Raw genomic sequence first — 13,629 nt, forward strand, 5'->3', positions numbered from 1 at the left:
GCAGAGGCACTGCAGTGTGTGCTGCAGCGCGGGAGAGCAAACGAGAGAGAAAGAGAGGGAGTGTGTGTGTGAGGAGAGAGAGAGAGAGAGAGAGAGAGAGAGAGAGAGAGAGAGAGAGGTGGGGGTGGGCAGGCAAAACAAGCCACATGCATAAGGAGGGAGCCAGAGGCACAGAGAGGGAGTGTGTGTGAGTGAGAGTGCATGTATGTGTGAAAACACTGCGCATGTGTGACTGTGAGGCGCACTGACTGGAGGAGGAGAAAAGAGGAGTAATGAACGGCAGCTGAGACGAGAGGAGAGATAACAGAGGAGGAGAGGGAAGGAACGAGAAGAAAGGTTTACCTGAAGACCAGAAGAAAGAGACGGGCAGAGAGACAGGAAGCAAGAGACGAGGGACGTGCATGCAGAGAAAGAGCGGCGCAGAAGCTCAGGTCACTGCACACAATAAGCTGAACACATTTGGACTTGGGGGAGAGGGATGGAGAAAGAGAGACCGGAGGGAGACGCTCAGCCACAGCTCGGTGGAAAAGAATCACGGGTGGGAGAGTGAAGGACAAAGGTACCACGGAGGAGAGGAGAAGGGGAACGAGGGATGCTCAACCCTGGACATGACGCATCCACCTTGTAACAGCTTCCTCCATCTTACATCCCCTCCATGTTTGCCTCCCTCCACTGCTGCCGCTCGTTGTTCATCCTTCTAGAATCGAATGGACAGGAGAGAGCATCCTCCCCTCCGGTGAGACATCCCACCGAACAAAGAGACTGAGCGGTTCATCTTCTCAATACAACATCAACAACAGCAAGAACTGGAACAGGAATCGAGGAGGCAAGGAAAGGAGTGGAGGAAAGGACTGGAACAAGATAAGTGCGTAGGCAGACAGGTGAGGATGAGCGATGGCTTTGCATCTGTTTCACAGAGACGATACGGAGGTTTTGCTCCGTGTTCATCTTCATCCTCCGCATCTGTTTCACATGTGTGAGGTGTGGCTCCTCTGTGTGGGGTTCACACTAACGCTCTTTTCTTTGCTGTCCTTTGTGCATGACAGAGGTGCTCTGTGCCTTTTGTTGCATTAAGCTGGGCTTTGCGTGGTGGTTGCATCATTTTGCAGACAAACACATGGCTGCATGAATGGAGAGGCACAGACACACACACACACACCTGCACCCCGACGTATCCGCATGGAGCACAAACAGTGGGTCGATGTGTGAGTTGGGGTGTAGATGGTATCTTCAGGGGTCACGTCTCCAGCCGGTTATGACATTTGACGGACCTCTGCACAGACAGACAGTAGGGGCCGGAGGAAGGGGTGGGGGTGATAGGGACGGAGCAGGAACTGCCTGTTCTGTAGCTGTCAGCAGCACTAAGGTATCTCCATATTGGCAATACATTGGCGCTGCAGTGAGAGTGCTGGGTACACCATGCTGCGATTGCATAACCGCTGCTCCCGAACGCACCCCTCCCACATGCTAGAGCCGCTCCATCTCACACGGTCCAAACATTTTGGCCACCTCTCCTCTGTCACACTGTCCCTCCGGAGCCTGAGCTCACGTGGAGCCAACAATGCCGTCCACCTTAACCCTGTGCTGAGACAGCCTCCTTAAGAGAAACGCCAATCGCCTTAATCAATCGAGCCACTGTTGTTATAGAGCCGGACATTTGCTGAACCTTTCCCCCCCATGACTCCTCTATGGAGGCTGTGTCAGGCAGAGCGATGAGTGATGTTGCCTTTCAGTTCTCTGCCTGTGTGCAGCTCTGCCATGTTGCTGTGGGAGAAACATAGACGGGAACAAAGAGCACTTGGCTGTAATGAATTGCGAGGCAAAATGGCCGATGACTGCCATGAATGACAGCGAGCTGAATTATTAAAAACAACGCCTCCCCACACACTCGCTAAGCACTTTCTGCCACACTGCCATCATACAGCAGCCTATGGAATAATAGCATGTAATCACAGCTCCATGGATTGACTGTAAATATTATGAATGGAGCCAAACATCCTGATCTGAATCCTGTAAAAAGATATCTACATGTTTAAATATTGGCATTTGAATATGAATTGATATTATATGTGAAGGTAATTCATTGCTTTATTCAGAAAATGATTGTAGGCAAAAGCCCATTGAGAAAAGCTTGTAATTAAAAAATAATATATATTTGGCTGTAACAAATAAAAAGAAAACAGGATTATAAAAGCAAGACACTGAGATGCATCTGTCATCTGCAGTACAACTCTTAAATACTCACATAAACAACATACTTTCAAAATTGTAAAATATGCCACAGAAGCAAATCTGCCTGTATTTGGATCGGTCACAGTATTTCACTGTAAGCGCTACGATTTCCTGAGAGAATCTGCAGCCACCAAAACATACAGTAAATCTGGGGATTTGTCCTCACATCACGTTAAGGTCAGAACACATTATGTAATCAAAATACAAGCATAATATCCCACGCAGGTCAGAGGAGAGATGCGCGGCGACGCTTTTTACCAGCCGAGGCACGAATGTGGATGCAGATCTCAACATAGCTGGCATACCTGACGTAGCGCTGGTATGTGGTGTAGGGGCACACAGACCCACACCGTCTGTTCTGTTCTGTCCAGGCCAACACACCGCTCACATGATCAGATAGAGGGATGGATGGAGGGGAGAGATGCATCATAGGCTGTATAGAGATGGGTGGATAGAGACAGATTTTCATTGAGAGAAAAGAGAGAGAGAGAGAGAGAGAGAGAGAGAGAGAGAGAGAGAGAGACATGCTGATGGGCAGGGTCTGTATGACTCATTCAGAACATGGTGCCCTTCTGGCTTTCTCCGATCTGCACAGGAAGAATTTATCCAATGTGATCATGAGGACCTGAACGAGCGTGTGTGTGTGTGTGTGTGTGTGTGTGTGTGTGTGTGTGTGTGTGTGTGTGTGTGAGGGAGACCAAGCAGCACAGTGGGAGTGGGAGAGGATAGGAATTTTCTTGGCGTGTGGTGCCATGTGTGTGTTTCTCCCTCTTCAGGTGTCTCTGTCAGTTTAATCAGTAGCTTGACTGATAGCGGGCACATCTAGAGATATTCCTTTTATCGGTTTGTTATCTGTCCGTTTGTGTGTCCGGTGGAATGTATGAGGGTGGTGCCGAGTACGATGATGGGGAGTCGTCCAAGGGTGAGACTTCCAATGTGTGTGTGTGTGACTCTATAACTGTCTATGCAGCTCTGTGTGAGTTTAATGCTATGAGGAATTTGCTGCAAGACGAACTCCTCTGACATCTCTGTGGTCAGCTCTTCTCTTCCTCCTCTTGCTCGTGATGACGAGGTCAAATGCCTGCCATGATTTCATTAGTGTAATAATTCCTCTGCAGGGAGAGGATCCAGAGCTATGTATACACACACACACACACACACTTAATGTCGAGACTGTGGGAGAGCTGAAGCGCTGTGTTAATATGGTGGCTGGGTAGGAGATGAGCTCCTTACATAACCGGAGAGAGGGCTCCGTCGATTAGGAAGAGGCTGCGCCAAAGCTGGGCCATCAGCAGGCAGGCGGCTTCACTTATCAGCCCTTTTCATAGCGCTGTCGCCAAATTAGAGGGTAATTTTAGCCGCTTCATCTCCCCCCAGGCTCCAAGGCTCCTGGATGCTTTACCAACTCGACCCCTGCCCACTACGAGGCAGACATGGACTCTCACCAGCTGTTTGTGTCCACACAGTGTGTCTAGACCTATAATGTCTGTCAGAAGTGGAGATGATTAGTTTAATTTTGGATTCCTTCAATTTGTTTGTAGTCTGCAGTAGATGTAATGGCTAAAAAACTATATCTGAATGACCTCAAAGTTATTTTTTGGCATTTCTGCACTCCATTTTGTATTGCTATCTATGACCTATACATACTAATATACTAATACCAGCAGATCTATCATATGGGGAGATTTATATAGCTGTAATTCAAACCTTCAGGTGATATAATCCAGGCCTAAATCCTCACTATTCCAGTTATATAACCATGCATACAGCTGTGAAACATCCATTGTCATGTCATGTAGGGAATCATTTAAAACAGTTTGATGCTGTTATTATGTCTGTTTAGGTACTAATACCAAAATGTTACATTTTTTATGTTACTTTAATGTTTCATGTTTTTCTACATAAAACTTTTTTTAACAAAAGTCCAAAATGTCATGTTAAATGTTGTCTAAGGACGAGCAGAACTTTGCCCAAATGAAACAATCCAAAGGAGGCAAAATCATAATGTATTCAATCATAATAAGTAAATAAGTAAGTAAACATGTCTGATCTGATCAGGAATCAATGCCAACATCTCTACACTTTTATATAAATAATAAAACATTCATCATAACATTGTGACGTCTTTTCATTAAAAGAAAAGATGTCACAATTGTTATTACCTACAAACACATTTTCTTCATAATGTCATCAATATCTAATCTTATCTATAATCAATACCTGCAGTTGTGAGGCCATCATACATACATTCTAGGTGATTGTTTCTCAGAGCTTTTCTTACATAAATATCTTATGAAACCACCAAACATTGCCCCTGAATGAATATGAATGTGTCCTGCGTGTGAAAGAGGATGAAAAAGAAACAGAGGCTATTTTGGGAGGAGTGTTGAAGCACATTTGGTGAGACTGTCAGTGATTCGTCCATCAGCTCTGTGTGTTTGAGTGTACAGAGATGTCAACAGATGCATTGAGAGAGGACAAAGGGGAGAAACAAACGTCTGCTGCTTGCCCAACATGGCTCTCTGCATCACGTGGAGGTAATGGTCTGAAGCACTTCCGCCTGTTAGGTACATCGCTCTCCTTCGGTGTGAATCTTCAGCAGGGGGTTGGGGGCAGGAAACCACTGAGAACTGCATAGATAAACAAGCCATAAATAGAAACCTGGACCAGCACTGAGCTCCCTCTCCTCCCTTTTCTTTCTCTCTTTCTCTCTCTTTTCTTCTTCGCCATGTAGGTCACCTCCTCTGCAAAGTGTTTCTATTCTCTCTAATGAATCATCAGCCAGTGAAAAGAATGAATGTGTCATCCTCCCTCCTCTCCTGGCTGGCAGCTATTGTTTTGGTCAAGCTGTAAAGCTTCATGCATACGTTTGTTCTTTTTCTTAAACCCACACACAGTGTGACACAAAAACCCTCCGTGCAGAGTATAACCTGTTCCCACACAGCCCAACTCACGCAACTCACACCATGTGACGGTGCTGACAGGAAGCAGGACGCATGACGAGAGCAGGACCGCAACATGTGTCACAATGGCCTGCTCTGACCAGACAGTGTGGCAGGCTTTGGCTTTTAATTACCTGTCAGTTGCATTTAGTGTCTGTGTCCACAGCATTGTTTACCTGCTATTACCGCTGTTAACGCGCTTTTATATGTGGCTATTTGTGTAGGGGGTGGAGGAGGGGCACTTGTACTAATGGGCTCAGTATTTCAAAAGTCCTGCTTGATGCACACACTTGTGTGTTCAACATGTCCTTTCCACAATGTGGTCAGACACTTACATAACAATCTGAGCCAGTAGCAAGAACTTTTAGAGGACGTCAATTGATGGTGCAGAATTTAAAATATCGATTAGTCGTTTAGAGACAAAGACATGGGGTGAAAAAGGTCCAGGTTGAAAAATACAAAATGAACCGAAATGACGCTTTAGTAGGTGTGCTGCATGTGCCGTGACACCACGTCAACTTAATCTTCTGACTTTGTAGCACATTGTGTTTCCTCAAAACAGAGGCGTACTGGTACACGTGGCAACATGGTAATTATCTCTTCAGAAACACACCTGGGCCGAGGCCAAGATGCAAAGCCTCCGTCATCAGATGAACACAAAGAAACTGATCTCGATACAGCTGCAGTGGATTCTTTCTAAGTTAAAGAAAAGTGTCCAACACAGAAAGGTCTCACAGCTACGTTCTGCTGACCCATCCTCCCCTACTTGTATCTCATTAATATTCCATGTTAAATGTCATTCAAATGTTTTTATCAGAACAGAAATTCATGTATTTTATGAATCTCTCCTGTTTTCACAGGTAGATGGACCAAAGGAAACCTGAGGACACGTTATGAGTCACGGAGACAAGCACAGAGGCATCCCTCAGACTGTTACCACTTCTTCTGCTCAGCTGGGAGGACTGTCTGAAAGTTAAACCCTTCACTCCCACCTCTGAGGAATTCAGGAGCCTTGGAGCTTGAAGGAGTCATTCCATCAGCTTTCTAGAGCATTGTGGGACAAGCCTGTTATCAATAAGACCCTGAGAGGGTCACACAGGGTCACCTGACCAAACAGGACCAAGAGCAGAGAGAAAGACTGGAGGTTGTTCTCTCTTTCTCAAGCGCTCGAGTCGATGTGTAACACCTCCGCAGCCAAAAAAACAGGAAGTTAAGCTAAGCGAGAACCGTGTGTGAAGGCTAGTTTGAGAAGACAAGAGTTTCCTTGGCAGGCCACAGGATATAGTTTAAGACAATACCTTTTGGACCTTTCTGAACTGCCTGAACTCAACCCCCCCCCCCCATAGTGTGAATGCAGAAATCCACCAACCTGTACTGTATGTATATATGTGAGCATCTGTGTGCATATGAGATTATTTATTGGTGTCATCCCTGAGTGAGAACATATCTTTGTGCTAAAGTACTAACTGTCCTTGTATGTGAATATATACGTTTCTGCAAATAGCCATCAGAGACAGCACAGGAACATCAGCAACAAAAAAAACTACCTTTAAGTAGTCAACACTGGTCAGACACCGTAAGCTGGACTGTTAAATCATCCATACATATCACCGGGGACAGAAGAAGAGCTGCAGGTTGCGGTGCTCTGGCTGAGCTCTTCCATCTGTCTTCCCTTCACAAAGATACAGGCTGACAGTAGCGTCCGCCAGGGGGGATCTCTGAGGGAAACATGGAGGCAACCATCCGTCCCCATGTCCCCTCCAATGGCTGACTCCAGAGAAAGAGCCTAATCTTTTTCCCCTTGCCCAGAACCAGGCAGGGGTGTCCAGCGCTGATTAGAGCCACAGCCCCTCTCTCTTCCACCTCCAGAAACGTGCGAATGTCCTGCCTCAGGCGCCAGCCTGTCACCATCCCCATGGACACCGTCAAGATCATCCAGTCGGAGAAGTTCCCCCGAGAGTGCCCTGTTCCCGTCACCCAGCCTCGCTATGCCCCGCCCCCCAGAGTGGCGTGGGACGGCGGAGGTGAAGGCGAAATCATCGTCAACCAGGCCTGCAGCGACCTGACCCTGGACATCACGGGGTCTCCCCGGCAGATGGTGTCCCCCTCGGCCCCCGTGACGCGCCGGGAGCAGAGCTTCCTGGCGCAGCGCAAAACCAGTGCCAATGAAATCTGCTACCACCAGTTCCACTACAAGATGGAAGACGTCATAGTCAACCAGTACGTGCTGCGCTCTTCCTCCACCACCTCCTCCACCTCCTCCTCCTCCTCCTCGGGACCCGTCATGCCCTGCGAGCCCCTGGACTGCCCCACCTGCGGTCACACCTACAACTTTGCAGGCAAGCGGCCGCGCATCCTCTCCTGCCTGCACTCGGTGTGTGAGGAGTGCCTGCAGATCCTCTACGAGTCCTGTCCCAAGTACAAGTTCATCTCCTGTCCCACGTGCCGGCGCGAGACAGTGCTGTTCACTGACTATGGCCTGGCTGCTCTGGCCATCAACACCAGCATCCTGAGCCGCTTGCCCTCTGACCCCAACGGGCCCGTGCAGTGGGGCGGGGACGCCGACCGCAGCTGCTACCAGACTGTGCGCCAATACTGCCAGTCGGCCTGCACCTGCCAGATCGCCAACCCCTTGTCCTCCTGTGGCATCATGTAGACAAGGGGGGACAATGCAGGCATGACTGCCCCCCCCCCCCCCCCCCCCCTCCTCACCACCACTCTTTTCGTCTATAAGCTCTACCCTTTCTGCCAACGCCCTCTCTCTCACACACACACATACAGTAAATAAATCCCTCCACAGATGTTATCTCTATATATTTACTAGCACAGATGGATGCTATGTGGGACTAATGGATGCCGATGGTTCAATAAATAGTAAATAAATGTATTTTATGTATGGACTGGAATCCTATTCACTCTCTCTCGTTTGGTTGGACGTGTTTGTCTTTGACATCTCTTTACATGGGAATGCCAGGGGAGGTCTACCCCCCCAACCTAGGTGAATAAAGATATAATAAATGATAAAAGTAACTCTGTGTGGCCTGCACTTGTGATCTGTCACGCTACAGAAGGGATTTGAATGCAGAATTATGTCATTTAGACTATTGCACTATGGAGATGGATCCATTGGGGTTTTGCCTTAAATTAGGGGTTAGTTTATGGATTGTGGTATTTTCTAATGGGTTTCCTGCATGGTTTAAGGGGATTTCAATAGTTTTTTAAAACTCCTAAATGTCCTAAAAATCATGAAGGCCATCCCTTAATTTACATCCTATGTTTTGCAATTAATATGAAAATTCATAAATGTTTTTGTTACTTCAAAAATTAAGGTTATTTTCAACTACAAAGTCAGGGATTTCTTTTCTTGGTTTTTGGTATTTTAAATCTTACAAAACCCCTTAATCTGTGCAGATCCTCCAATAATCTACTCCAAACTTACACAACTAGTCGATTACGTGATTAGTCAAACTACTTAAAATATATCACCGTGATTTAATAAGTAATTTATCAAGCAAAACTATACAACAGACACTTGATCCGGTTCCTCAGGTAGATTTACATTTCACTGTAAAGTGATTATATTTATGTTTTGAACTGCTGGTCTGACAAAACAAGCTAGCTGCAGACTCCACCATGGCCTCTTGTGACAGGCATTCATTTTTACAATATTTAATAAGCTGTTCATATAAAGATATGACTGTGGTGCAGTCATGTCCGAGTGTTCTTTCATACTGTCTGTAGAAACACAGCATTTGATGGATATGAAGCATGTTTTTTTATGTTGCAAAAACAAAATGAATGCGTAACAACTTCAAAGAGGAATATTCACATAATGATGTTATACTGTACAGTCCGTAACAATATTCTTCACCAATTTGCAGTTTATTACAGATACAAGCTTGATGTTTGTAGAAGAAGCTTTGACTCAATTCATTCCCCTCTCAGTTTATAGAAGAAAACGTATTATTTCAGTATTAAAAATAAAGGCAGTGTAAAGCAGACAATAAATAAACATCTCATGGGCTGCATAGGAAGCCAGTTTGAAAGCAGTTACAGTGCTCAGACCTTCAGAGAGAAGCTTCCTCCTCTTCAGAACTGAAACCAAAATGTCCAACAATCATGACAGAGACACCGTGGTCCATTTACTCAGGAGTTCTCTTCCTCCTGAATATCTGGCTCAGCCGTCGTCGGGCCATGTTTCTCTCAGATGAATGCGTCTTTTGGCTGTGCAGATAAAACATGAATCAAACAGAGCTAAAGCAAGGCAGCATGTCGGCTAACTTTCATGAAAAAGGGACAGAATGTTCAGGAGGAACAGAAGCACAGACTGAAAATGAACTCTGCATCCACTGAGCATTAGTTCTGGACCACTGCGTCAGTGTGGCCCGCTGCCATGTTGGAGCAGCACAAACGTTTCCTCAGAGCATCGTGCATCATATGAGAGTAATAATACTGCCCCCTATAGGTTACAGTTGTAAATGCAATGTCTCACCCATTTATATCTCTCACTGTAGACTCCACTTTTGTCCAAGACCAATATTTCATCCTCCAGTTCCTTTTTTTATTCATCTCTTCTTTTTCAGAACCCTGAAAATACACAAAAGATGTTTGTGGACTGAAATAAGAGAATATTATGAGGAAAAAAGAACATATAAAACTCACCACAACACATTTCAAATCATTCTTTAGCTGTGTTTATTACTGACGTACAAATGATACGTCGTTTCTCACTGTGTTTTACCTGGTTTTCATGGTCTTCCTCATCCTTCTCCAGCAGGTCACGTGTGCTCAGATGCTGCCCTCTGTAGTCTGCATTTAAGTTTTCTGCACCAATCAGACACACACACACACACACACACACACACACACACACACACACACACACACACACACACACACACAATAACATAGCTGCAATACACACAGGACTCGCAAAAGACTTCCTTATGAGAATACATTGAATGTACAAAATCACAGAAGGTGAGAATGGAAAGCAGTAGGTGGACTTTGACTCACTTTTATGCAGTGTTGAAATATTTGTGTCAGAAGCAGATCTCTGCCGAAAATGTCCGTAGGGATAATCTCTGCGTGGCGGGGCTTCACTGGGCTCTGCACTTTCTGTATTTTCAAGACTCTGACAAAAAGAGAGCTCCTCCTCAGCAGCATTAGAGTCACTCTGACAACTGTTGAGAGCCTGGAAGAGAGTCAAGTGATGGGGAACACATTGTTATCATGGTTCAATTCATGTGAACCCTAAGGCTGCAGGCGGACATCTTGTCATAACCAGCTTGACGAGCTCATGTCAGCTTTGTGACAACTTCTTAATTGCTGTGCAAAGGTGTGCATCGTAAATGTCTTCACCTGGTTGACCTCTGTGTTTTGACGTTCCCGCTGGGCATCCGTCTCCATCTGTAACACTCGGCTGTGCATCTGTTGTCTGGCAATTTCTTCTAACATTTGGCACACCTGCTCCAAGTAGCAGAGCCCAGGACTCAGTCGTGTCTCCTCCTGCTCCCCGAGGTCCTGCACAGATCATTAAGCAAGAGAAGCTTTACCTTCTAGGATACAATGACGTTACAATATACAGGATGCAGCTTAGTCGATCGATGTGAAATGAGATACAAACATTCATCTCTCCCCCAAGAATGAATTGCAATAATTTGGGTGATTGTGCTTTGTGCAAATTAGCAACTGTTAGCATGGTGATGGTCAACACTGTGATCATGTCCACATGCTGAAGATAGCATTTAGCTAAGACATATTTCTAGATCATTTTATAATATAATATAATTGATATAATTAAAAAATATATCCCAACAATAGATATTGTATGAGAATGTGATATTTAATACCAGGATATGAACTTAAGACACGTAATTAATGTCTTTCACAAACATTGGAAATCCTCGGCCTGTTAAGTCAGAACATCCATCTTCCTCTGACTCAATGATCGCTTCTCATTTTCAATTGCGTGAACTATTCCAACAGAATAATGAAAGTGTAATTATATTTAATTACAAAAGTACTTGAGTAATTATGTCCCCATTATAAGGCTTCTGAGTGTCATCAAAGCGTTTTACCGCTGGCCCTCACACGAGGAAACAAACAGAACACACACACACACACACACACACACACACACACACACACCCACACACACACACCCAGAGACTAAAACAACATCGAGGACCTAATTAGATAGAAATGGTACACTTAATCCTGTGGGTTCAACACCTCTGTGTGTCGTCAACATGAATGGATTCAAACACTGAGCTCACTAACTCACAGCAAATGTAAATACATCCAATATCCAATGTTCTTTGAATTTCCTCCATTATCTGGTTTTCAGCGTGTCATTCCTCCTGTGCCTGCGGGCGTAAAGACACCTGGGCAGACCGGTTTATGATGCTCCCACCGCAGACGGACATGTGACAGGCTGACGGACATGTGACAGGCTTCGAGCGTGAAAGAGTGTGTGTGTGAGTAGTGACATGCCCGTCCTATTCTAAATTTGAGAGCGACTTGGTGAGTTTGTGTTGCAACCCTTTAACTAACATCAAATTAGACACCGCGTTACTCTTCTCACGACTTCTTTCCAGGCGTTGCTTTTATGTTGACATACCTGTGCCGTTCAAGACGATACATGTTACTGTGAAACTTGTGTAATCCCGAAACTACTCTTCTGTTTTTTTAAAAAGAAAAAAATTGGAACACAGTTTGATTTGTGACATGAACAGTATCTCACCTCTGATATTGTCTGAGCTGGCTGCATGTCACAACTCGTTGACATTGGCCGTCTCCACATTTCTGACATCTGCCTCGGGAGCCCCGATGGCTCGCCTGTCCTCTTTAAGGCGAAACTCTGTGACCTTTGACCTCTCTCGAACTCTGACGCCCGCTGTTTGGGTCCCGAAGATGCTCGAGGACGTCGCCTGAGCATCTCGTCCACCGTGGGGGGCTCTCGCTTGTTCTTTAGATGCTTCGAGTTAGTCTTCTGTAGTGCTTGCTCCACTTTTAAGTGCAAGGCTACGGAGCCCAGCTGAGCTTTGCTGGGAAGGAGGTGCGGAGAGGAAGAAGAGGAAGGCTCAGGAGAAGAGAGGACGGGAGACTGGGATGTCGAGGCAGGAGTGAGTCCGTCGCCTTCTCTTCCTGCTGTAAATATGTCTATTTCTGCCATACCTGTTGAGACAGAGGAGGGTGTAGCAGGGAAAGACATGACAGAGCTGGCTGTCTCCACTCCAGAGTCCACTGATTCTGAGCGCAGATTAGTCCCGACGTCAGATGAAGGTACAGGAAGGTCTTCGTCATTATTTCCAAGCCATGCTGTGTCCGACCTCTGGATTCCTTCAGCTACCCAAGCCTCCATGAGGTTTCCAAAGCTCCTGTACAGATTCATCTTCCCTCTGTCCCTCACACCTCTGCTTCCCAACTGAAGAATGAAGGAAACAGCAGTTTACACAGCCCACGCAGTCGTTAGCAGAGGTGAAGTGGTGAAGTCAAATTCAAAACATTCCCTCTGATCCGCCTCTGCTCCTTCACCACGCCTCTCCCCATCATCTGTCATGTCTCAGCGCTGAGCTGCATGCTCATGCCCGTTCCTTCCTGTCACTAAATTCTGGGAAAACAAAGTGACTCATCTGTTATTTGAATTGTTTGATTTGTCCCCACAACCGTAAGACATCCAAAACATAAGAAGAACAAGTCATGACATGAACGCATAGATATTAACCTGTGTATTTACAGACAGTACTTAGATTGAATTAAGATATAAACTTCAGTTTCATATTGCTTTTCAGAAACAGAGATGCTGCAAAGGGAGTAAAAATAAAGGAATACTGATCACAACTGCTATTAAAATGATTCCAACAACCTGAGATGGAAACAAAACTTGCTTCTATAACCTACATGCCTTTAACATACCTGACCCATTCATTCATGAGGGTGAGTTTATGAGAAGCGTAACATAATATGTTCAAATTCCTTAGTGGATAAATAGCATTATGGTATGTGTGTGAAGCTGAAACAGTAAACGCTGTTTCGTCATTTCAACGAGCCCAGATTTATCTGCGCGTGCAGGAATGTGTAGAGTGGACACTCCTGTCTGCAGATATGATCTACATTCCACATGTGAACAGTGGCAGCATCTGATCAAACGCACCGGATCATCCACGACCCCGGACTCACAAAACACACGAGTCGTTCTCAGTCATGTGCTCACAGCTACATCTGTTGTCCTGATGACAGTCAACCGTGGTTGAACTATTCCTCCAGTTTATTCACTGACTCATTCTTCATGACTCATCCATGCTCAAACATAAACATATTATATATCTTCTTACCCATATCAAATTATTTGTTAGCCACGATACGTGAACTTTATCATATCATACATGTCATACATGTTCACAAGCGTGTGTGCACACGATGTCTTATCCCTAGATATTAGTTCAATCAC

General features: G+C 45.4%; 2 protein-coding genes across 2 annotated transcripts; one reads left to right on the forward strand and one right to left on the reverse strand.

Annotated features, from left to right (window-relative positions):
* Positions 1-42: 42 nt before the first annotated feature.
* rnf208 (ring finger protein 208) lies at positions 43-8,204 on the forward strand. Its single transcript, XM_068705787.1, has 2 exons — positions 43-881; positions 6,035-8,204. Exon 2 carries the CDS (start codon positions 7,054-7,056, stop codon positions 7,828-7,830), a length of 777 nt encoding a protein of 258 aa, XP_068561888.1. The 5' UTR covers positions 43-881; positions 6,035-7,053; the 3' UTR covers positions 7,831-8,204.
* A 1,105-nt stretch (positions 8,205-9,309) lies between these two features.
* On the reverse strand, positions 9,310-12,707 carry si:dkey-106l3.7 (uncharacterized). The gene is made up of 6 exons (XM_068705482.1): positions 11,920-12,707; positions 10,536-10,697; positions 10,191-10,368; positions 9,916-9,998; positions 9,667-9,761; positions 9,310-9,398 (listed from the first exon to the last, which is right to left on the reverse strand). Exons 1-6 carry the CDS (start codon positions 12,568-12,570, stop codon positions 9,317-9,319), a joined length of 1,251 nt encoding a protein of 416 aa, XP_068561583.1. The 5' UTR covers positions 12,571-12,707; the 3' UTR covers positions 9,310-9,316.
* Positions 12,708-13,629: the final 922 nt, after the last annotated feature.

This window comes from Cebidichthys violaceus, unplaced genomic scaffold (assembly GCF_023349555.1).
Source record: "Cebidichthys violaceus isolate CVI_PGR_0920_01 unplaced genomic scaffold, fCebVio1.0.p SCAF_12, whole genome shotgun sequence".
Lineage (NCBI taxonomy): Eukaryota > Metazoa > Chordata > Actinopteri > Perciformes > Stichaeidae > Cebidichthys > Cebidichthys violaceus.

What these genes read in the sequence shown, in the direction of transcription:
- rnf208 (XM_068705787.1), top strand. Translation starts at nt 7,054, where the DNA reads ATGTCCTGCCTCAGGCGCCAGCCTGTCACCATCCCCATGGACACCGTC.
- si:dkey-106l3.7 (XM_068705482.1), bottom strand. Translation starts at nt 12,570, where the DNA reads ATGAATCTGTACAGGAGCTTTGGAAACCTCATGGAGGCTTGGGTAGCT. An exon ending in CAGCTCAGACAATATCAGAG is followed by an intron (nt 10,698 to 11,919) that starts GTGAGATACTGT and finishes TGATCTGTGCAG; the next exon opens with GACCTCGGGGAGCAGGAGGA. An exon ending in AAAACACAGAGGTCAACCAG is followed by an intron (nt 10,369 to 10,535) that starts GTGAAGACATTT and finishes ACTCTCTTCCAG; the next exon opens with GCTCTCAACAGTTGTCAGAG.